General features: G+C 38.8%; 1 protein-coding gene across 3 annotated transcripts; it reads right to left on the reverse strand.

Annotated features, from left to right (window-relative positions):
- Positions 1–1,267: 1,267 nt before the first annotated feature.
- Positions 1,268–19,226, reverse strand: ZNF658 (zinc finger protein 658). 3 transcript variants are annotated; one of them, XM_024132910.2, is made up of 6 exons: positions 19,104–19,226; positions 17,396–17,439; positions 16,486–16,544; positions 11,212–11,338; positions 10,858–10,968; positions 1,268–4,550 (listed from the first exon to the last, which is right to left on the reverse strand). In XM_024132910.2, the coding sequence occupies exons 3-6, from the start codon at positions 16,498–16,500 to the stop codon at positions 2,212–2,214; spliced, it is 2,592 nt and encodes an 863-aa protein (XP_023988678.1). In that variant the 5' UTR covers positions 16,501–16,544; positions 17,396–17,439; positions 19,104–19,226; the 3' UTR covers positions 1,268–2,211. The 3 variants fall into 3 exon arrangements, with proteins under 3 accessions (XP_023988678.1, XP_023988679.1, XP_054943252.1); XM_024132911.2 differs by lacking the exon at positions 17,396–17,439; XM_055087277.1 differs by lacking the exons at positions 16,486–16,544; positions 17,396–17,439; positions 19,104–19,226 and adding an exon at positions 13,790–13,846.
- Between the last annotated feature and the right edge of the window lie 3,070 nt (positions 19,227–22,296).

Below are 22,296 nucleotides of genomic sequence, written 5' to 3' on the forward strand. Positions count from 1 at the left end.
GGCCACGGCTCACGGGCCCAGCCGCTCCGCGGCACGCGGGATCCTCCCAGACCGGGGCGCGAACCCGGCTCCCCTGCATCGGCAGGCGGACGCGCAACCACTGCGCCACCAGGGAAGCCCCAGGTTAATTTTTTTTTTTTGTCTATAATTTTCTGAAAAATCAAGCATGTAGAAAGAGATGCTTTTTGACTATTATATCCCTTTTTGGCATTGTGAAATAAGCTAAAGTTGCATCAAGGTGTCAGAGACTGAGGAGGGGCAAACATATTCTCTTAGTTGCTAGACCTCTCCTGCCACCACGAGTGCTGATCCAATCTCTTTTGTGCTAGCCCCGGTGGTATGATACAGCACTCATCCAATGGTGGACTCTTGATCCTGGATCTTTGACAATGATGCCACTAAGTTAAGTGATAACAACACAGTGTCAAAGAAATGTCTGTTATCCAATTAATGCTAAAGATATACCATCATTTTCCCTCACAAAGTATTAACATATATGGAATAGAAAATTCAGGGAATCAACTTATTGTCCTCATGCTCAATCTACCAGATCATATTTGCAGAAAGCAACATGCCCATGGTAGAAATTCTTAGTGGTTCAGGTTTTAAAACGAGGATTTCATTTACTTTCTTTTCTGTGCTGACCAAACCATGCAGCCTGAAATGACGGCAGATTGATCAAATATTTTCTTGGCCAAGACTATAGTACATATATTGTTTCCCCAAAAGTGAGTCTGCTTTTCAATACCAGTGCAGTGCATCTGACATGGAAGTAGTCCCTATTGTCATTCCAATTCCAAAAATAACAATGGTTTGCCATGCTGCAGTGTTAGCAAGCATCTTGAGGTTGGAAAAAGACCCTAGACAGGATGCTCAGGCTACATGCATATAAGAGGACTTGCTTTATAATTACAAAATGAACCACAAGAGTGGCAAAAATGTAGGCCCCCAAACCTTGTAAGAATCAACACCCACCCCTCCCCCTAAACACACAAGAATGTGTGAGAAACCTAACGGATGTCCCAGAAAAACAAGGCCAGACTAATATTCAGACATAGCAGGCAGGCTATATTAGATACATATATATGGCATCAAGCTGTTAGAGCAAAGCCAACAGAAGGACATAGACTGTCACTCAAAAAAAGGAAAGAGACAGGTCCAGAGCAGGTTTGGCTACTGCCTTCTACTAGAACTCACCAGCAATAATGAATCCTCTGTTACACAGACTCATACAGATGTACCATATAGCTCAGAGACTAGTCAAATATTTATTGGTGTTGTCCACAGAATTCAAGTTATCCCTCCATCTCAAAAACTTCACATTCCATAATGAGTTTGTGTACAGGTTAAATATATTCTTACATAGTTTCTATAAAACTTGATATTACATATAAAACACAAGTTTTGGTACATAATTTCTAGCTGAGAATTTTATTTTCAATTCTGCAACCCATACATTCCCTCAGAAAAAATTTATCTGAAGCAAACTCAGTAATTGTTAAAAAATGTCATTTATCAAAATATAAGATTTTAGCCTAATCTTAACTATTTGATGTTTAAAGAAGTTTACTCCGCAGAAAAGACTTTTGTGTTTTTCCCTGAGATTTCTGATTTCATTGAAGCCTTCTGATCATTCAGGATATTGACAGAAGTTTTCTTCTCCATGAAAAATCTCTGATACAAACCTATAGGTTAAATTCTTAAAGGTCTTCTGACATTTATTATATTTATTGGTTTCATCCAACTCAGCAGTTGGCTAAGCTATATGCATTTAACCAACAGGCCAAAATCTGTAAGAGCTCAACAGAATAAAAACTTAATTCTGGATTAAAACAACAACAACAAAAACCCCAAAAAACAATTGCTGAAGATCTGTCAGTGGAGAATTGTTTCACTCAGTTATTGACTCTAGCTTCTTTCACCTTGTGCTCTGCCATATTTAATACACAGCACCCAAGTCTGCCATGGAAATCTCTGAATTCCAGTATAACACAGGACAGGAAGAATGTAAGGTGACTTATTAAGGCCATTTATTACTTAAATGTAATAGCATCATACTCCATGACCAGCCCCACCCAGACGAAGAAAAGATTGGGAAACTAAGACAAGCTATGTGCCCAGTGGAAAAGGAAACAGTTAAGGAAAATAATTTGCCAGTCTATGTGACATGAACTTTTCTACTGTGTGTTATCTAATAAGGTGTAACTTCCTTTAGCACATCTCAAATTGATTACATGCAAGGGGTTTCTCTCTAGTGTGCATTCTGGTGTGATGTACTCTAAAAGCTGCCTTACGGACAAAGGTTTTTCCACATTCATAACATTTGTAGGGTCTCTCACCTGTGTGAATTCTCAGGTGTACTCCAAGAGTTGAATTTTGGGCAAAAGCTTTCCCACATTCATTACACTCATAGGGTTTCTCTCCTGTGTGAATTCTCTGATGTGCACTAAGGTGTGACTTCTGGGAGAAAGTTTTCCCACATTCATTACATTTATAGGATTTTACACCTGTGTGAATTCTCTGATGTACTCTGAGGGTTGAATTATGGGCAAAAGGTTTCCCACATATGTTACATTCGTAAGGTTTCTCCCCTGTGTGAATTCTCTGATGTGCACTAACATACGATTTCTGGGAGAAAGTTTTCCCACATTCATTACATTCATAGGGTTTCTCCCCTGTGCGAGTCCTCAGATGTGCTCTGAGGTGTGATGTCTTAGAGAAAGTTTTCCCACATTCACTGCATTCATAAGGTTTCTCCCCTTTGTGAGTTCTCTGATGTGCCCTGAGGGCTGAATTATCTGCAAAAGTTTTCCCACATTCCTTACATTCATAAGGTTTCTCCCCTGTGTGAGTTCTCTGATGTGCATAGAGGTGTGTCCTCTGGGAGAAAGTTTTCCCACATTCATTACATTCATAGGGTTTTTCTCCTGTGTGAATTCTTTGATGGACAATGAGGGCTGCCTTATAGACAAAAGTTTTCCCACATTCATTACATTCATAAGGTTTTTCCCCTTTGTGAATTCTCTCATGTCCACTGAGGTATGATTTCTGGGAGAAGGTTTTCCCACATTCACTACATCCATAGGGTTTCTCACCTGTGTGAATCCTCTGATGTGTACTAAGACGTGTCTTCTGGGAAAAAGTTTTCCCACATTCATTACATTTGTAGAGTTTCACCCCAGTGTGAATTTTCTGATGTGCTCTGAGGGTGGAATTATGGGCAAAAGTTTTCTCACAGTCATTACACTCATATGGTTTCTCACCTGTGTGAATTCTCTGATGTGCTCTGAGGTCTGAATTATGGGCAAAAGAGCTCTCACAGTCATTACATTTGAAGGGTTTCTCCTCTGTGTGAATTCTCTGATGTGCCCTGAGGGTTGAATTATCAGCGAAAGTTTTCCCACATTCATTACATTCATACAGATTGACTCCCATATGAGTTCCAGGATAATGAACAGGATGTGAATTTGAACAAAAGGATTTCCCACATTCCTCACATTCATAAGGTTTCTCCCCTGGGTGGGTCCTCTGATGCTGAATGAGGTGTGCTTTCTGGTAAAATGATTTCCTGCATTCAGTAAGTTCAAATGACTTGTCTCCTGTGTCACACTGCTGATGTACACTGAGGGCTGAGTTCTGATGGGAGGATTTCTCATATTTATCACATTGATAGAATTTCTCTTCTTTGTGAGTTCTCTGATGTATTGTAAAGTCTAACTTCTGGTAGTAGGTGTTTGTAAATCCATTATAAACACAGAATGTATCTCTAGTTTGTGTCTTCTGATGTACTATACGGCCTGAGCTCTGGCTCAAGTTTTCTTCACACTTACTGCTTTCAAAGGCACCTTGTCCTGTAACAGTTCTCTGAGGCTGAGTGAGGGGTGAATTCCTACTGAAGTTATTCCCACTTTCATTACATTCATAGTGTGCCAAAGCCATGTGAACCTCATTGTATTCACAGGATTTACCACATTCATTAAGATCAAAGCATTTCTTCCTCGTGCCAGTTCTCATGTGGTTAAAAAGAGCTGCTTTATCACAATTTCCCCTTAATTCGTTATCCTTACAGGATTCCTCTCCTGTTACTGAACTCTTACCTGTAATACAGATGGTCTTATCATGTAAAACTTTTCCATTTTCATTACATTCAAAATATTGTTCCAGAGTTTGAAATTTATGATGATCTTTCACATAACTGAGAGCTTTCATATTTTCATTATATTTGTAACACTGCTCTCCAGTATGAGTTTTCTCAAGCTGAATATCCAGCTGCAACTTTTCACATACATTTATGTAGTCAGTCTTGTTTCGTGAATAATTCCTATCACTAAGAATTAATTCAGAAACAACCGGCATATTCATTCTACATGAGTCACGTTTAGAGGGCACTTTTCCTGAAAAATCTGGAGTTATATTGAGATTAAATGGTTTCTCTAAAGCTTTCTGCTCTTCTTTACTCAATATTTTGTTATCAGTGAATACTACTTGCCACAGAGGTTTCTCTTGTTTTTCCTGGTTCTCCTCAATATGGACATCAACTCTGTAATATCCTAAAATGAAAAAAATTGAAAACATCTTATGAATCCTACATTTCTTATGGAGAGAAGCTTAAGGTCATATGTTTTGTTATTTATTGTATCTACTATTTCTAGTCATATTTCCAAAGATTAATAATTCACACACAAAGACAGACACATACATTCTCTTTCTCCTCATCCATGTTATTTTAAAAAAAAAACAAAAAACGAAAAACAGGTATTATTTCCAGTGCTGGCTGAGATGGAGAAGTCTCATTTTTCCAAGGTCCACCCTCTTACAATTAAAATTTCCTGGACAAAAAAAAACATACAAACAAACAAATGAAGATGCTACAAAATGGAATAGAGGTGAACCTTAGAAATGACATGGCAAAGAATTCCAAGGCTTTTCTTTCTGCTTCCCATATATCTTATATGGGGTACTGTTGTGCTGGAGGAGCCTATAAAACAAAGTCAACAATAGGTGGAGATAATAAGAGCTTCAAGAAAAGTCTGTTCCTTCTTAGTCAAACATCTGAGAAAAAGGTGGTCCCACAGAACAAAAAACTTTTTGACAATATTCACCCTACTCAAGCCAAAAAGAAAAAGGAACACTCTTCCCTATGGTTCTGCTACAGATATAAAGGATTTGCACACTCTTCCAAAATTTTCCTCTATGAGCCAAACCAACAGCTCACAAGAAAGATCATGAATTCTGAGAAAGTTCAATTCATGGGACACTCTATGAGATGGTTAACAGCAACCACCACCAATATTCTGCCTGGAACCATATTCCTACTGACTCTATGGACTCTGCAAAGGCAAGAGTAACAAATATGTTGTTTTAGGGCACTGGTAGCAACTCAGCAGGTACAGGAAGGAGAGAAGGAATAAAAAGCACAGAAACAAGAAAAGAAGCAGGAATATATGGTAGGCCCAATATTACAGCTAGAAAAGATGAAGTAGGACTTGTAAAAATTACATCCTCAAACTCAAGAACACAGCATAGTCAAAAACAGCTGAATTCACATTATTCTCAAATGTGTATAAAGCATTCATGAAGACAGACCATATTCTGGACTGTAAGACAAATATTCACAAATATAAAAGAAGTCACATAAAGTATAATCTCAAGCCATAGAGAAATCATCATACTAGAAATCAGTAACACAAAATTATCTGGAGAAATACAAAATATTGGTAAATTAATAAGTTTCTAATTAACCCATAGTTCAAAGAGGAAGTCTCACAGAAAATTAAAGTATTTTACATATATGAAAACAAAACTGTCAAAAACATATAGAAATTTGTGGGATGCTGCTAAAGTAGTACTCAGAAATAAATTTATAGCTTTAAATTTTTATATAAGAAAAGAAAGCCCTTTGACAATTACCTAAGCTTCTACTTTAAGAAACTAGAAAAAGAGAAGGTGAATCTAAAGAAAGCAAAAGAAAAAATAATAAAGATTAGAGAATACAACAAAATGGAAAACAACAGAGAAAAATCAATCAAACCAAATCTCATTTATTTAAACATATTTTTTAATGATAAAAACCAAAAGAAGAAAAAAGACATACATTATCAATATCAGAAAAAAATGCAAAAGGGGATATAACTTACTGACACAACAGACATTAAAGAGATAATAAAAGATTAAGAGAAACTCTATGCCTATAAACTTGACAATTTACATGAAAAGGACAAATGTCTTAAAAAATAAAACAAAACAACTAAACTCACTCAAGAAAAATGAAATAACCCCAATAGATCAGTATTTAAGAAACTGAATATGTGGTCAAAAAAACATATACTTCCAAGAAACAGCTCTAGGATCAGACTATTTTAACTAGTGAGTTCCACCAAACATTTAAATAAGAAATAATACCAATTTTATATAATCTCTTCTAGAAAATACAAGATGAGGGAATGTTTCCTAAATATTTTATGAGGCCTGTACTATCCTCACAGTAAAACCAAACAAAATAATTCAAGAAAAGAAGCCTAGTGACCAATATCCCTCATGACATCAAGGCAAAAGTCCTGAAAAAAAAAAAAGTAGCCAAAAGAACAGAGCAATATATAAAAATAATAAATCAGGATCAAGTGGGATTCATCCCAAGAATGCAAACTGTTGGCATGTTTTTTAAAAAAATCAATCAATATAATCCATTATATTAATCATCTATGGAATTAAAACCACAAAATCATACGAATTAAGGCAAAAAAATTTCACAATATTCAAAATCCATTCATTAACCCAATAACGGGAATCTATAAAAAGCTTGCAGCTAACATCATACTTAAAAGTGAGAGAGTGAACACTTTAACCCTAAGATTGGGAAAAAGACAAGGGTGTTTACTCTTAGCACTTCTACTCAAACAATGCAATAAGGCAAGAATAAAAATGAAGATACCAAGTAAGTCTACACAGAAAAATCACATGAAGATCTTCAAAACAGCTCCTTGAACTAATAAGTTTTGCAACGGCAAAATATAAAGCCATATACAAAATCCAACCACATACAAACAATGGTCAATTAGAATGTGAAACCAGGTAAATAACACGATTTATTATAGCACTAAAAAAACAAAACCCAAAAAAACTTGGTATCTGTATGCTGAAAAGACACTGATAAAAGAATTCAAAGAAATCCTAAATAAATTCTAAATAAATATGTTGTCTATCGATTGGAAGACTATATTGTTAAGATGCCATCTTCATTCTTCTTTAAAACTTTAAGCATCTTATATCTGTTTTATATGTAAGTACTATATATATGCACACATTTAACTGTACTTAGTGGATGGAGTAGGAAAGAATACATTTACTCCATCTTTTCCCTGGTTAATGCTTTTCATATCTGATTAATGCCTTCCTTAAACAGACTCATAAACATGTTTTCCTTATCATATAGAATATTTCTAGTTTTGCTTTGATAATCAGGTTTTTAAGCCACCTTAATGCAGTTTTTTTATTTGATCCATAAGGTTACCTTGGGATTCTTTCTCCACCTTTCTGTGGGGATAGTGCCACCTGTCAAAGACCAGTTGTCTATAAAGCACATTTTTTTTCTTGAGCTTTCTCTTCTGTTTCACTAATTTATTAAACTATCGGCTCCATAATACTTAACTACTCTGAGATTTACATAAAGCCTTGATATCTGGAAGAGCAAATCCTTCCCACATCACTTTTCATTATGAATGGGATTTAGTTTGATATTGCATTAAATCTTTACTAATATACCCCCACTTGAACTTATTAAATTCTTCTTTTCCTTTGTCTTTGTTAGGGTTAGCTAAAGTTTAATCTATTTGATTTTTATTCTAAGAACCATTCTACAATTTCAGTTTTCCAGTTTATTAATTTTTTTTGGCTGTGTCGTTTTTTTGTTTTTGTTTTTGTTTTTGCTTAGTTGTGGTATGCGGGATCTTTGTTGTGGCATGTGGGATCTTTCATTGTAGCATGCGGGATCTTTCCTTGCGGCATGCAGGATCTTTCATTGCGGCATGTGGGATCTTTCATTGTGGCATGTGGGTTCTCTCTCTAGTTGTGGCACGTGGGCTCCAGAGCACATGGGCTCTGTAGTTTGTGGCACTCAGGCTCTCTAGTTGAGGTGCATGGCCTCAGTAGTTGTAGAGCATGGGCTTAGTTGCCCCATGGCATGTGGGATCTTAGTTCCCCAACCAGGGATTGAACCTGCGTCCCCTGCATTGTAAAGTGGATTCTTTACCACTGGACCACCAGGGAAGTCCCCAGTTTATTAACTTTTAACTTCACTTTTAAGTTCTGTTTTCATTAGTATATTTTTGTAATTGTTTTTGCTTAATTTATTAACATAAATATGAGATTAAAATTTACCTGTTAACTATTTAGATATCTCGTAAGGTTTCTAACATGTAACATTTATTATTATTTTATAAATGTCATGCAATTTTGGATTTGGTTTTCTTTTAAGTACTATTATTTAAACAGATAATTTTTAAATTTTTCACATCCAAAGAATTTTTTTTTACTCATTTTATCAATTTCTAGATTTATCAAACTATGTAGAAAAAATATTATCTGTGGTGATTTTAACTTGTTGGATGTATTGGTATTTTCTTTTTAGACTAACTATATTTTCACTATCTTATGATTATATTCTATGGGAACTTGAAAAGCTTGTTATTTGATTTCAGCATACATATACACAAATATGTTTCACTTTAATAAAATTATCATTTATATCCTCTATAGGCATACATTTTAATGTCCACAGTATCTATTATTTAATCAGATAAGATATAATATCCTACTCCTAGTGAATTTTAAGTGCTTAGAACTCCATTATTTTGTGTTTTATGATCACTGATATAGTACTCTTTGGTGCAGTCACTCCAATGCTTAAAGGTTTATTTTAACCTGTGCTCCTGAGCTAGAGGACTTTCTTTTAAGTTAATGTATTTATTGCCTAAATTCAAACTTGAGTAATAGAATATGAAACTCTGAATTATTTTTATTGACTGAATAACTTTATCATTCTTTTATTACAATCTTTCTAAGATACGTATTTAGGGACAACTATTTTAGCCAAACAGTATGATCCAATCATTTACATTTAGTGACTGCGAGATATTCTTCATCTAAATTATGTCAATCTTTATGTTATGGCTATTTAAATGGCTTCACAATGGATAAAGAAGATGTGGCACATATATACAATGGAATATTACTCAGCCATAAAAAGAAATGAAATTGAGTTACCTGTAGTGAGGTGGATGGACCTAGAGTCTGTCATACAGAGTGAAGTAAGTCAGAAAGAGAAAAACAAATACCGTATGCTAACACTCAGTGCTTTGTGACCACCTAGAGGGGTGGGATAGGGAGGGTGGGAGGGAGACGCAAGAGGGAGGGCATATGAGGATATATGTATACATATAGCTGATTCACTTTGTTGTACAGCAGAAACTAACACACATTGTAAAGAAAATATACTCCAGTAAAGGTGTTAAAAAAAATGGCTTCACAACATAAACTTTCAATAAATACACTTGAGGTGATTTTATTTTTTTACTCTAGGAATTATTTTGAAATTATAACTTGAAATTCCTGGAATTGTTTATTAGTTTAGACAAAAGTCATTAAGCACATGAAAAGATGCTTGACAGCATTAGTGATCATGGAAATTGTTATGAACAATTTGTTCAATATGTTGAAGCCCTAACCCCAATGTAACTGTATTTGGAGATAAGGCCTTTAGGGAGGTAATTAAGGTTAAATGAGTTCATAAGGGTGGGGTCCTAATTCTATAGGACTGGTGTTCTTATAAGAAGAGGAAGAGACATCAGAGCTCTCTCTCTCTCCATGCATGAACAGAGGAAAGGCCATGTGAGGATACAGTGAGAAGGTCATCTGCAAGCCAGGAAGAGAGACCTCACAAAAAAAATCAACCCTGTTGCCACCTTGATCTTGTACTTCCAGTCTCCAGAACAGTGAGAAATAAATTTCTTTTGTTTAAGCTATGGTATTTTGTCATGCCAGCCCAGCTGACTAATACAGAATTGCAAATCAAAACCTTAATAACATACCACTTTACATCCACTGGGATGGCTAGAACAAAAATAAGTGTTGGTGGAGATGTGAAAAAATCAGAAACCTCACATGCTATCATCAGGAATGTAAAATGGTGCAGCCACTTTAGAAAAGTCTGGTAGTTCTTCAGAGTTACCATATAACCCAGCAATTCTACTCCTAGGTATAAACTCAAGAGAAATAAAAGCATATGCCCATGAAAACACTTGTTAATAAATGTTTATATCAGCATTACTCAATAATAGCAAAAACAGGATCCCAAATGTCCACTGACTGATGAATGGACAAACAGATGTGGTAATATCATGACAATGTTATATTATTTTGCCATAAAAATGATGAAGTACTGATACATGCTACAACATGAACCTTGTAATGCTAAGTCAAAGAAAACAGTCACAAAAGACCATATAATGTGTGATTCCATTTATATGAAATGTCCAGAATAAACAAATCTACAGACAGAAAGTAGATTAATCGTTGCTAGGGCTGAAGGGGAAAGGGAAAGAGGGAGGTCATAGCTGAAGGGTATAGGGTTTCCTTTTGAGGTGAAGAAAACTGACTGTGGTGATGTTTATACATATCTGTGAATCTATTAAGAGCCAGTGAATTGTACACTTTAAATGGGTGGATTGTATGATATATACAATTGTATATTCAATTGTATCTTAGTAAAACTGTTTAAAAGAAAAGAAAATAAACTTTCAAAAGTGGTCCCTTCTAAAGTCTAACTATCCCAGGTACTTCCTTGTGTCAATGCTCACTCACCTGGGTACTTCTGGTTTAGGAATTCTTCCTCTGAGGACCAGGGCTCTTCACCGTGCTCCAACTTGAAGATCACCTGGGGTTTGATAATGCAGTACCCTGCAAATGTAACAACTAAAGCTATGTATAGACCAGAACCATGGGCATTTCTGAAGGTGGAGCAAAATGAATGTGCTCATTTGAAGTTTTCAATGGGGAAGTAATGACACATTGTTTCTGTTTCTGTAAAGGTCTCAGTTACCTTAAACTTCTTAATCAAAAGCCTGAACAACAATCTCTGTAAATGGTTCATGTGTTTTGATAATTTAAAAAAAAAGAAAATATTCCAGAGGGAGTCACATGGTAAGGTCTGCTCACCCAATGAGACGAGATGGCTGTAGTTCTCCAGTGTCACATCTTTGTACAGGGTCCTCTGAGCAGGGCCTACATACTGCCATTCATCCTGGGTGAACTCCACAGTCACGTCTTCGAATGACACTGATCCCTGTAACAAATTTTGTTCAAAAGTTCAGAATTAGTTGAAAACTTATTTCTCCTGTTTACTTTTAAGGCTTTAAACCAAATCATTATAAAGAATGCTTATTTTTGACCTAGTTTGTCTCTAACTTTGGAGTTACCCAATTAGTTAAAAAGATTTTAGCAATTCACTTTTAACTTAATTCATTTATATATATTTACAAGTTATAGATTTTTTGAAGATTAAAAAAATTCAATATAAAGAGACTTCTTACAACTTTTCTTCTATATCCCAAGGGATTATCCTGGGTATTCTAGATAATTCTAGAATGTTCCATCTCTCCTTGGACTTCATCACCATAAATAATGGGAGACACGTTAGAGATATACATAAGTTGTAGAGATATTAGACATGATAGAATTTATGTAAAAATAAATGTATAGAACTCATGAAGAGTGAAGAACAACGCACCAAGGATGGGTGTGAAAGAACACTATCAACACTGAAGTAACAGATATAGGAATAGGGATATAATCAGACAGCAGAAACAGCAACCAATCTGATAACTACTTTCTTGTGTAGCTTCCCCTCTAGCAGTATGAGCAGCTTCCTTAATGCTGGTTCCAAACACTGATATTTGGGAAATAAAGGGAAAGAAATGTGTTAGAAGTTTTAGTGAGACAGATCTGTTCATGTTGCTACTAAAGGGTCTGTGAAACATAAAGCTGGAACAGTCCCTTAAGCGAGTATATACATAGTTGTAGAACACAGAAGGGAGGTTGAGGATGAAGACAAGCATTAAGGAATTACTAGCAATTTAGGTGGTAACTGAAGTTATCTGAGGCAATCAGACAACAACTTGAGCACAGACAGATTGAGAAAAGAAAAGTATCAAAAAACAGCGTTTGAGAAACCATGAATATTAAAGAGGCTGGCAGAAAAAGTAGAGGTCACAAAGCCAGAGGAGAAGTTTTCTGGAAAGTAATTATGAGAGAACAGAGTCTTACAAACTGAGAAAAGGGAAAGTTTCCACAGCAAAAGACTTCAAAGAGGCTGGCAGGAGGGAGAAATAGTGAGTAGCTAATTCAATGGGTATGAAGTTTCAGTTATACAAAATCATTAAGTTCTAGAGATCTACTGTACAACGTTGTGCCTATAGATAAAAATACTGTATTGTACATGTAAAAGTGTATTAAAAGGGTTGATCTCATGTTAAGTGTTCTTATCACAATTAAAAATAGGAAGAAACAGAACTAGATTAAGAGGTGAAAGGACAGAAATAGCCTTTCCCCAGTGTTATTTATCCAATTATTTGTTCATTCATGTCTTCAGTGTTACTGAGTAGATACCTCCTGTGAGAAGCTCAATGTTAGCAGTTGGTAACTATCAATAAAATAAATGAATAAAAGAACAGGAACACTTCTCATAAATTTTTTTTAATCTAAAAGAAAAATAAAGACAAATTAACTGTATTTCCCAAAATGAAAAAAATTAATGAGAAGTGTCACTGTCTTCATTTTTGCCAATCTCTTTAATATCTGGCTTAATAAAACTCAGCTGAATTTAAAAAAATAAGCTAACAAGTGACATAAGTGAAAATGATGAAGTGGGATCCAAGAAAATTTTCTCCTCCATAAAAGCAATGAAAACAATGGCAAAAATTGTATTAGTTAATAAAGGCAATCTACGGAACATTTATACAAGGGAAAAAAAAAAGGCTGAAGCACACTAAGAAAGTGATATTGTGTCCTTCTAACTTACCCTGTTTCCATTCCTCTCTCGCCATCTCTGAAGTAGTTTAAGAACAAACAGTCTGCAATCTCAGTTAAAATTAGCAGCCTGGCAACCACCGGAGCAGCAGAACTGGGTTGAAGTTCTGTCAAAGCCTCACTCCAAGAAAACTCATTACTTGCTCTGTTTGGAGGTTCCCTGAAAGACCTCACTTGCAAGTATGTCTTTATTTGAGCTAACTCAGAGCTCACATAGTATGAAAAGTCTTATCTCAGAGGCATTTGTCAAAAACATTTAAAGGCATTTGTTTAACTGAGTGGCTACCTGAGGCGGTGGATAACAGTTGGGGCAACCAATGGCCTAATCAAAAAGCTTAAAAGGAAAAGCTGAGGAATGAGATGTCTATCAAGGTTCTGAAAAACTCCCATATATTCCTGAGAATCTAAAAGGGCACATACATGCACAGAGCTGTGCATATGCCCAGGGCTATAAGCATGCTCCAGAAAGATGTGAGAAGGCCCTAAGCTCTCACCTCTAGGTAATCTTGAGATTTGGTGTAAGAAGGAAGTGAAGGCTGATACTGAGTTGTAAACTGACTGTCTGACTGTTGAAAGAATGCCCTGACGTGCACAGAGCCCCTTAGCAAAAACTGGGAGACCTCCTGGTTTCAGGTGTTCAAGGAAATTTCTATAGAGACTTCAACAGCCACAGATAACAAGAAATACAGGCTGTACATAATTAGCTCACAAAAGTCACTAAGCAGGGCTTCCCTGGTGGCGCAGTGGTTGAGAGTCCGCTTGCCGATGCAGGGGACACGGGTTCGTGCCCCGGTCTGGGAAGATCCCATATGCCGCGGAGTGGCTAGGCCCATGAGCCATGGCCGCTGAGCCTGTGCGTCCGGAGCCTGTGCTCTGCAACGGGAGAGGCTGCAACAGTGAGAGGCCCACGTACCGCAAAAAAAAAAAAAAAAAAAAGTCACTAAGCAAATACATTTCAACAATGACCACTATGGAGGGGAGAAACTCAGATTCCTGGGGTTGCTATTTTATTTAAAATGTCCAATTATCAATACAACAGAAAGTAAGACACATATGAAGGAAAAAGTGTAATCAATAGAAATTGCTCCTGAGGAAGATGTTAGACTTACTAGGCAATGACTTTAAATTAGCTATTTTAAATATGGCCATAGACCCAGTAGAGGAAATAATGTCTAAGGACCAAAGGAAAAGTATGTGAACTATATTTCACTACTTAAAGAATATCAGTAAAGAAACAGAAATGATTAAAAAAAAAGACTAAATAGAAGCTGAAGAGTTGAAAAGTATAAAAACTGAAACAAAACTTTCACTAGAAGGGTTCAACAGAAGATCTGAGCAGGTGAAAATAAGTATGAACAAACTGGACAATATGCCTATTGAAATTCTACAATATGAGAAACAAAGATAAAATAATGACAAAAAATAAACTATGGGGTAGCATCAAGTTTACAAACATATGCATAATGAGAGTCCCAGACAGAGAGGAGAGAAAAAGTCTGAAAGAACACTTGAAAAAAATATTGGTCAAGAAGTCTCCAAATCTGATGAAAAACAATAATCTACATATCCAAGACACTCAACAAACTCCAAGTAGCATAAACCTCGAGTAAGAGATCCACACCTGGACACATGATAATCAAACTGTCAAAAAGACAGTTTCAATATTGAAAAGCATTAAGAAAGAAGTGACTCATCGTATACAAGAGTAGTAAAAGCTGATTACTAATCAGAATCCACGGATGACAGAAGGCAGTCGTATGACATATTCAGAGTGCTAAAAGAAAAAGGCTGTCAACCAAGAATTCTATACCCAGCAAAAATGGAAAAATTAAAACTTTCCTAGATAAGAAAAACCAGAATTTGTCACAGGCAAAACTGCCCTATAAGAAATAATACAGGAAGTTGTTGAGCAAATCTGTAGAGACAGAAAGTAGGTTAGTGGTTGCTTGTGGCCTGGGGGTAAGGGGTGTAATGGGATTACAGGAGGGGGATAGCTGTATATAGTGTATATACACTATAGTGTATACAGTTGCTTTTTAAGGTAATGGAAATGTTCTAAAACTGATTGTGATGATGTGTGCACACATCTGTAAGCATAATAAAAAAATGAGTTTTTTTATACTTTAAATAAGGGTGAGTTGTATGGTATATGATTTGAATCTCAATTAAGCTGTTTGTAAAAAAAAATGAGAGAGGATGAAATCATTCTGAGACAAAAGAGAAGATTAAAGGGCCAAGTATGGAAATGGGATAAGCCATGTAAAAGGACATGGAAAACAAGATGACTCCATGAAGACATTAGCAGGGGAAGGAAAGAGCCAGTGGAGGGTGTCAGACACTAACAGAGAAACTTTCCAGAATGATAACGTGAGAAGTAGAAGCAAGCACTACAGAGAAATCCAAGGGAAATGATTAGACAAAACTCAATGGATTTGATTATAATCACGTCTCTGGTCACTGGAGATCACAGGCAAGTCGTGAGAGGAACCAAGGCATCATGCAGAGAATTGAAGTGTGAATGGAAAGCACCGAAACATTTGAAAGAGAACAGAATTTTAAACTGTCTGCTGAAAAATCTGAATATCATGGGTACTTGAGATATTTATGGAGAGTAAATTTAAGGATATTCAGTTGATTCATCAGAAAAATGTCTAATTCAACCCTTGTCTGAGTTTCTGAAAAACAGTACTGACCGAGTTCTCATTTAGCTTTATGCCTTCTACTTTTATTGAAGAACATGTAGAGGCAACATTCTATCAATCTTAGGGTTATCACTGGGAAGCTGTTAACTAAATCACCTATTTGAAGAATTACAAAGGTATGTTTTTATCTTCGACTGTCTTTACTTTCTATGAGGAATCAGTTGGCTTTATCTTCCCACCAATGTGAACCTTTAAAGAAGTGTTGTCTGTCTGACACTCTGACACGGCTACCAAAAACCTCAGAAATAAATTTGGAGCTCCAATTTGATAAATTTGTAATATCAGAGGATCTGCTTATATCCACATACCACCTTTGCTCTGCTCTGCATCTGTACAGTTGACACTTGAACAACTTGAGGGTTAGGGGCACCTGCCCTCTGCAGAGTTGAAAATCTGCATATAACTTATAGTCAGTCCTCTGTATACATGGTTTCTCCATATCTGCAGTTCCACCTCCCTGGATTCAACCAACTATAGATCATGTAATACCATAGTTTACCGTTAAAAAAAAAAAAAAACAATCCACATATAACTGGACCTGTGCAGTTCAAATCCGTGTTGTTCAAGGGCCAACTGTATTTCTACATGTTCCCTGAATGCATCTGATCCATTTCTATTTCTACTTTTCCATGTTAATATATAGACACTTAAACCCTTATAAAATCCATTGCAAAACAAATAGGTTATTAAAAATTGAACTCACCTGAGCTATGTTCATTTTCTACTGCTTCTGGAAAAATGTAAAGAACTGTGAAGGTTCAGCTGGGGAGGAGGAAAAAGAAACGGGGTCATGAAAAACCTACTCTGCCTTACAACTCCTATATTCATTTGCCTAACAATCTCATAACACCAGCTGGAGAAAGGCTTCCCCATGGGAGAATGCTCCTTTATACATTCTTGAGAAGGGACATGAAAGACCATACAAAGGTAGCACCACCTGAACATGTGCATCTCTGATATGATTATGTTGGTCTTAACCTTGCATTTTCACTGAGTAAGGTAAACTGCTTTTTATCAATGAATTAACAATTTATATTCCCTTCTAATAATAAACAACAATAAAAACAACAACAACAAAAGTAAAACAACAGAGGACTGGTTAAACAAATTCAGGTACACCAGGGGTGACATCCTCTACCTTCATTAAAAATAATGTTGTCAAAAAGCTACTCAGGGGCTTCCCTGGTGGCGCAGTGGTTGCGCGTTCGCCTGCCGATACGGGGGAACCGGGTTCACGCCCTGGTCTGGGAGGATCCCACGTGCCGCGGAGCGGCTGGGCCCGTGAGCCATGGCCGCTGGGCCTGCGCGTCCGGAGCCCGTGCTGCGGCTGGGTCCGTGAGCCATGGCCGCTGGGCCTGCGCGTCCGGAGCCCGTGCTCCGCCAAGGGAGAGGCCGCAGCAGTGAGAGGCCCGCGTACCGCAAAAAAAAAAAAAAAAAAAAAGCTACTCAGGCTGGATTGTTAATCAAGTTCTTGTTGAGTTTACACCTTGAGCTAGAGCTGAAATAAAGATGGAATGCTCTATGCAAGAAATATGTTTTTTAATCCTTTGTTCTAAAATAGTTGCTATTTCTAAACAAAGAAGATATTTTGATAAGATGCTTATAGTACTTACCGGTGTAAGTAAATATCATTGTGCTTGGTTCTGCCCTGGTGACTCTACAAAAAACATTCATTTCAGTATTTTGGGGCTTCCAAAAGTGTCCAATATAAAAACCCTTCTTTTACTACCATTTTATTATTCTCTATGTTCAAATACATAGAAAAAATTCTCTATGTTCACGTCCATCACCAAATGCGGCATCTAATGCTCATGGTGTGAGAGCAGCTCAGAATCTGAAAAGAGTGAGGGGAAAATGAAGGAAATGGGGTGCTGTTTAGGATTTCGTCAACTCTGGCTGCTTATACCTTCCCTGGACATCATGTCCTTACCAGCCATCCAGTAAAGTGCCTTTTCCTGTGTAGTTTGACAGTCACCCATACCTCTCAATCCCAGGTTACCACCTTCTGCAAGTTGGTCCACAAGTGTCCACTGTCACAGTCTGTGATGGCTTCTACATGCAACAACATCACTAAGCCTGACTGACCAAACCTGACTCATGCTATACAGGGATCAAGAACTGCTTCTGGTGGAGCAACTCAGAACGCGCTCCTTTCTAGAACTTTTTGCCTCTGCTCTGAAGCTCTGTCAGAAGAGCTGTTCTTCCAAGTGGCATTTGTTCTTGGGACTCCCTCTTTCCTGCTTTAAAAGAGCTACTTTGCTCCAGAGGGGCCAGAGAAACAAATTCACTGTATTTGAAACCTTCATCTAACACTCAAAATCTCTTTGGGCATTCACTAGACATGTACTATCTAGTATGAAGCCATTAGCTGCGTTCAACTACTACACCCGAAGTGTGGCTAGTGACACAAGTCTAAATAATATTTTGGATGTACTTAATTAAATACACCAGTAAAATTAACTTCACCTTTTAAATTTTTACTGCTGCTACTGAAAAAAATTTAATTACATTTGGTTTGCATTATCTTTCTACTGGCCAGCACTGCATTAGATTATCAGACTATTCTTTTGAGAATGGAGACAGCCTGGACAGTTCAGTAAGGTTCAAAGGCCTCACTCAGAATCCACAAATCCCAGTATATATTTCCCACATGGCGACATTCTGTCTGCATTCACTTCACAATCATGTCCTTGGGAATTTGACGACAGACTGCCATGAGCTGCTCCGCAGGGTGCAATTCTGGGTCTGAGGCAGGGAGGATATCAGATAGAGCAAGAGATAGGGAGTAAAATCTATTTGTATTTGCATCCTAACTCTCACCTACCAGCTTGTATCCTGGGCTATATCATTCCGCACACAAGAAATTCCTTTCATTTAAAAAAAATGCCGTGTTTATAAAGACAAGTAGACTTGTTGTGAGGGTTAAACGAAATACCAAACAAAGGGAACAAAGTGTCTTATGACAGCAGCTTACACAGTGATTATTACAATCACTTGACAAAATGTTATGCAGATGACACCTTATTTAATTCTCAGAATAACTGCACAAGCTACTATTAGTAGCCTCCTGTTCATCGTGAACGTTATAAAGGTGCATTCTCCTCCCGCACCTGGCCGGCACCAAACACCTTCTCCAGACAAGGACTCAGTCTCACCTGCCCACCTGGAGCAGGCAGGGCCGGACCTGCCCAGACTAGCGGGCTGGGGGAGGGGCGGGCCCGCCTAGAGGTTCCCGGGACTTCCCGCTCCCGTCCCCCGCACACAAGCCTACCGGACCCAACAGGACCCCAAGCCGCGCGGAACCGGACCCCGTGCTCTCACCTCCAAAGGGCAGCCTTGGCTTCAGCACGGACTCAAAGACGGGAAGATCTTGTTCCTTTTAGGCCAGAGAGGTCGGACGGCAGCAAGAGGGTCGGGACATGCTCATGCGCAGAGTGAGCTCTGAAAACCCATTCCCAGAGGCCTGTGATGTGGGCCCATAACATTAAAGACTACATTTCCCATAAGTCTTTGAGAGCGTAGGAAGTAATTTTTGAAGCATTTCCCCTTGGTTAGTAAACTGAAAGTCTTAACGTTTGGAGCTGATTCCTGGCGACTTTGCTTCATTTCCCAGAGGTATGGGTTAGACTTTAACTTTATGACGTAACAACATATTGCAGTGTGGTTTTGCATCGGATCTTGGTTGGAAAAAAAATAACAGTGCAATAGACAATTTGGGAAATATAAATATGGACTAGGTATAAGAAATATTAAGGAAAATTAACATTACTTTGGTTACTATGATAATATTTGGACAATGTAGGAAATTGCTTTTATTATTTAAGGATACATATTAAAATATTTACAATTATGAAATCTTCTTTTGTAATTTACTTTTGAAAAATTCATCAAAACAGTTTGAGGAAACAATTATGGAAAACGGTTAACAATCGTTAAATCTGTGTACATGATGCTCATTTTACTATTTCTGCAAAAGGAAAACACAAACTGAGCCCTAGCTTCGAAGGAGGGCCATGATATACCATGCAGCAGGGTAGGCGTGCAGCAACTTCCATGAGGCCTTACTCGCTCTTCTGCTTTACTTGAACTCTAGTAAGCTTTTCAGGACTCCTCGACTCCTCGCGTCAGCACCTGTTTCCGTGCAAGGACACTGAGTACCCCCAGGCTCCCCTGACTGGCTGAGCATCATTCAGACACATAGACACTTCAGAGTACCAGTGTATTTGCTTAGTAATTGGCAGAATGTAGCACAAGTCTTCAGGAGAGATAGATTTCCTCAGCTCAAAAACAGCCTCAGGAACACGGTTGGAAGAGCTGCAGCATGCCATGAAAGTCGACCTCACTGTCCTAGTCGGAGATGTACTGAGAAGAATATTTGCTTACAATTACTTCCAGGACTTCATACCTCAAGTCAACCTACCTCAAGGAGAAAGTCAGCTTGGGGTCCAAGTGCAACCAGAGCACAATTTCTGGTGTCAAGCTACAGGCTTTTGGGAGATGCACAGGACCATAGGAGACCTAGCGCATTCTTTCGTTTAGGCACTTTGTTTCAGGAAGAACACCCTTCCTAGAAATGTTGACTGTGGAAGGATCCAGTGAGTAGCTAGATCTCCTGGACTAATTCGAAACCACAGACGATTCTGCCGCGTGTCAAACTGGAAATGGCGGCCTTATGAGAAAAGCCTTGTTTTCTCTCCTTGTAAGCTGCATTCATGCGTCCTTGAAGCTACCTGAAAAACACTGATGAGGCCCAGATTCTTATCTGTGCAGGCATGGCTCTGATGCAAAAAAGAGTTTCAAAGAAAGAAACAGGGTGCTTCCCGTTCCTGGTTGGGAGCTCATCCTCCCGGCTCTATGGGTTAACTTCAAACCCAACTGAGCAGTAGCATCAAGCGAAGGCCCTGAATTGCAGGCAGGATGGTAGGCGTGCAGCAGTGTCCTTGAAGCCATAGTCATTGCTCTTCTATGGGTAAGCCACTTGTAAGCTACTCAGGATTTTTGGGCTGCACGCGTCAGCATGTGTCTCCGTATAAGAATACTGTATACGGCAAGGACCTCTGGGCCTCCAGAGCACCGTCCAGCCGCGAACGCCCTTCAGAGTACCCCCATGTATGCCGATTGATGGGCAGCATATTGCACAATCCCCTGGGAAGGCTGGATTTCCTTCGCTCTCCAGCAGTTTCTAGAACACCGTTCTAGCCAGTGCAGCATGACGGGGACTTCCGCCTCATCGCCCTTGTCTGAGCGGTACTAAGGAAATCCCTCTGCTGTGTGGTAATCCTAAGACCTCATATGTGACGTCACCCCACCGTAAGTAGAATTTCAAACTAGTGCTCCCACTTCCACTGAAGTACAGTGCTTCGTGGAACACTGCTGGAATTTGGAAGAAGTTCAGACCCCATGGCTGACTTTGGGTATTCGATCACTGAGGCAGTTCTCTACACGCAGGACTCCTGCGTAGAAAAGTGGATTCAGGGAAAGTCTCAGTGGGTAGACTGTGTCCCTTTGACTTGACAAAAACCTCACGTACCTAGGCTGCGTGTCAACCTGGAGAGGCGTCTAAAGCGGCAAGCCTTGGGATCCCATTTTCCAAGCTCCTTTCATGAGGCCTGGAAGCTACCTGAAATACAGTGTGCTTGCTGGACTTGTACTCACTGCAGGCATGGCTGTGGAACAAAACGAGTTTTCTCGAAAGAAAGAGGGTGCTTCCGGGTGGTGAGTGGGAGCAGAGCCCGCCCTGCTCTACAGCTAAGGGTAATCTCAATGTGGGCCCTAACCTCGACGTAGGGCCCTGATTTGGTTTCCAGAAGGGTAGGCGAGCAGCACGTTCCCTGAGGACTGAGTCACTGCTCTTCCTGAGTTCAATGGGAGTAAACTTCTCAAGACTCCTGACCCCCTCGCGTCAGCACCCATTTCAGGACAAGTACTCTCTTTGCCCCCAGGCTCCCCGAGGCTTGCTGGGCCACACTCGTCCCTAAGTCCTTCAGGGTGGCCCTGGGTAGGCCGATTGAAGGGTAGCACACTGCACTCTTCCTTTGGAGAGCTAGCGAGTCTCACCTCACCAACATCGTCAGGAGCACGGTTGTAGCAAGCGCGGCATACCATGGAAGTTAGCCTCGCTGCCCTAGTCTGAGCTGTACTGAGAAACCCCCTCCGCTCAGAAGCCCTTCGCGGACCTCATACCGGAATTCACCGGATCTCAAGGAGCACGACGGCTTGCACTGCCACTTCCAGGAAAGCACAGGTTTCTGTGTAACACTTCAGGCGTTTGGTACCTTCACTGGGCCCAAGGACGCCTAGGGCAGCCTTTCGTCTAGGCAGTTCGCTACACGTACAAAACCCTGTGCAGAAACGCTGAATCAGGGAAGCGCCAAGTAGGTAGCTAGGTCTCTTTTCACCAGTTCGAAACCATAGATTCTTCTGCTGCGTGTCAATCTCGAAACGGGACCTGAGGTGACCAGCCTTGTATTTCCCATGAGGAAAGCAACATTCATGTGCCTTGAAGCGACCTGAT

This window comes from Physeter macrocephalus, chromosome 9, assembly GCF_002837175.3.
Source record: "Physeter macrocephalus isolate SW-GA chromosome 9, ASM283717v5, whole genome shotgun sequence".
Taxonomy (NCBI): Eukaryota; Metazoa; Chordata; class Mammalia; order Artiodactyla; family Physeteridae; genus Physeter; species Physeter macrocephalus.

Bases quoted from the DNA above. Each gene is read 5' to 3' on its own strand.
- ZNF658 (XM_024132911.2), bottom strand. The intron at 10,969-11,211 runs GTGAGCAGACCT...ACATAGCTTTAG, and splicing joins CAGCCATCTCGTCTCATTGG to TTGTTACATTTGCAGGGTAC. The intron at 4,551-10,857 runs GTGAGTGAGCAT...TTTTCATTTTAG, and splicing joins CCTAAACCAGAAGTACCCAG to GATATTACAGAGTTGATGTC.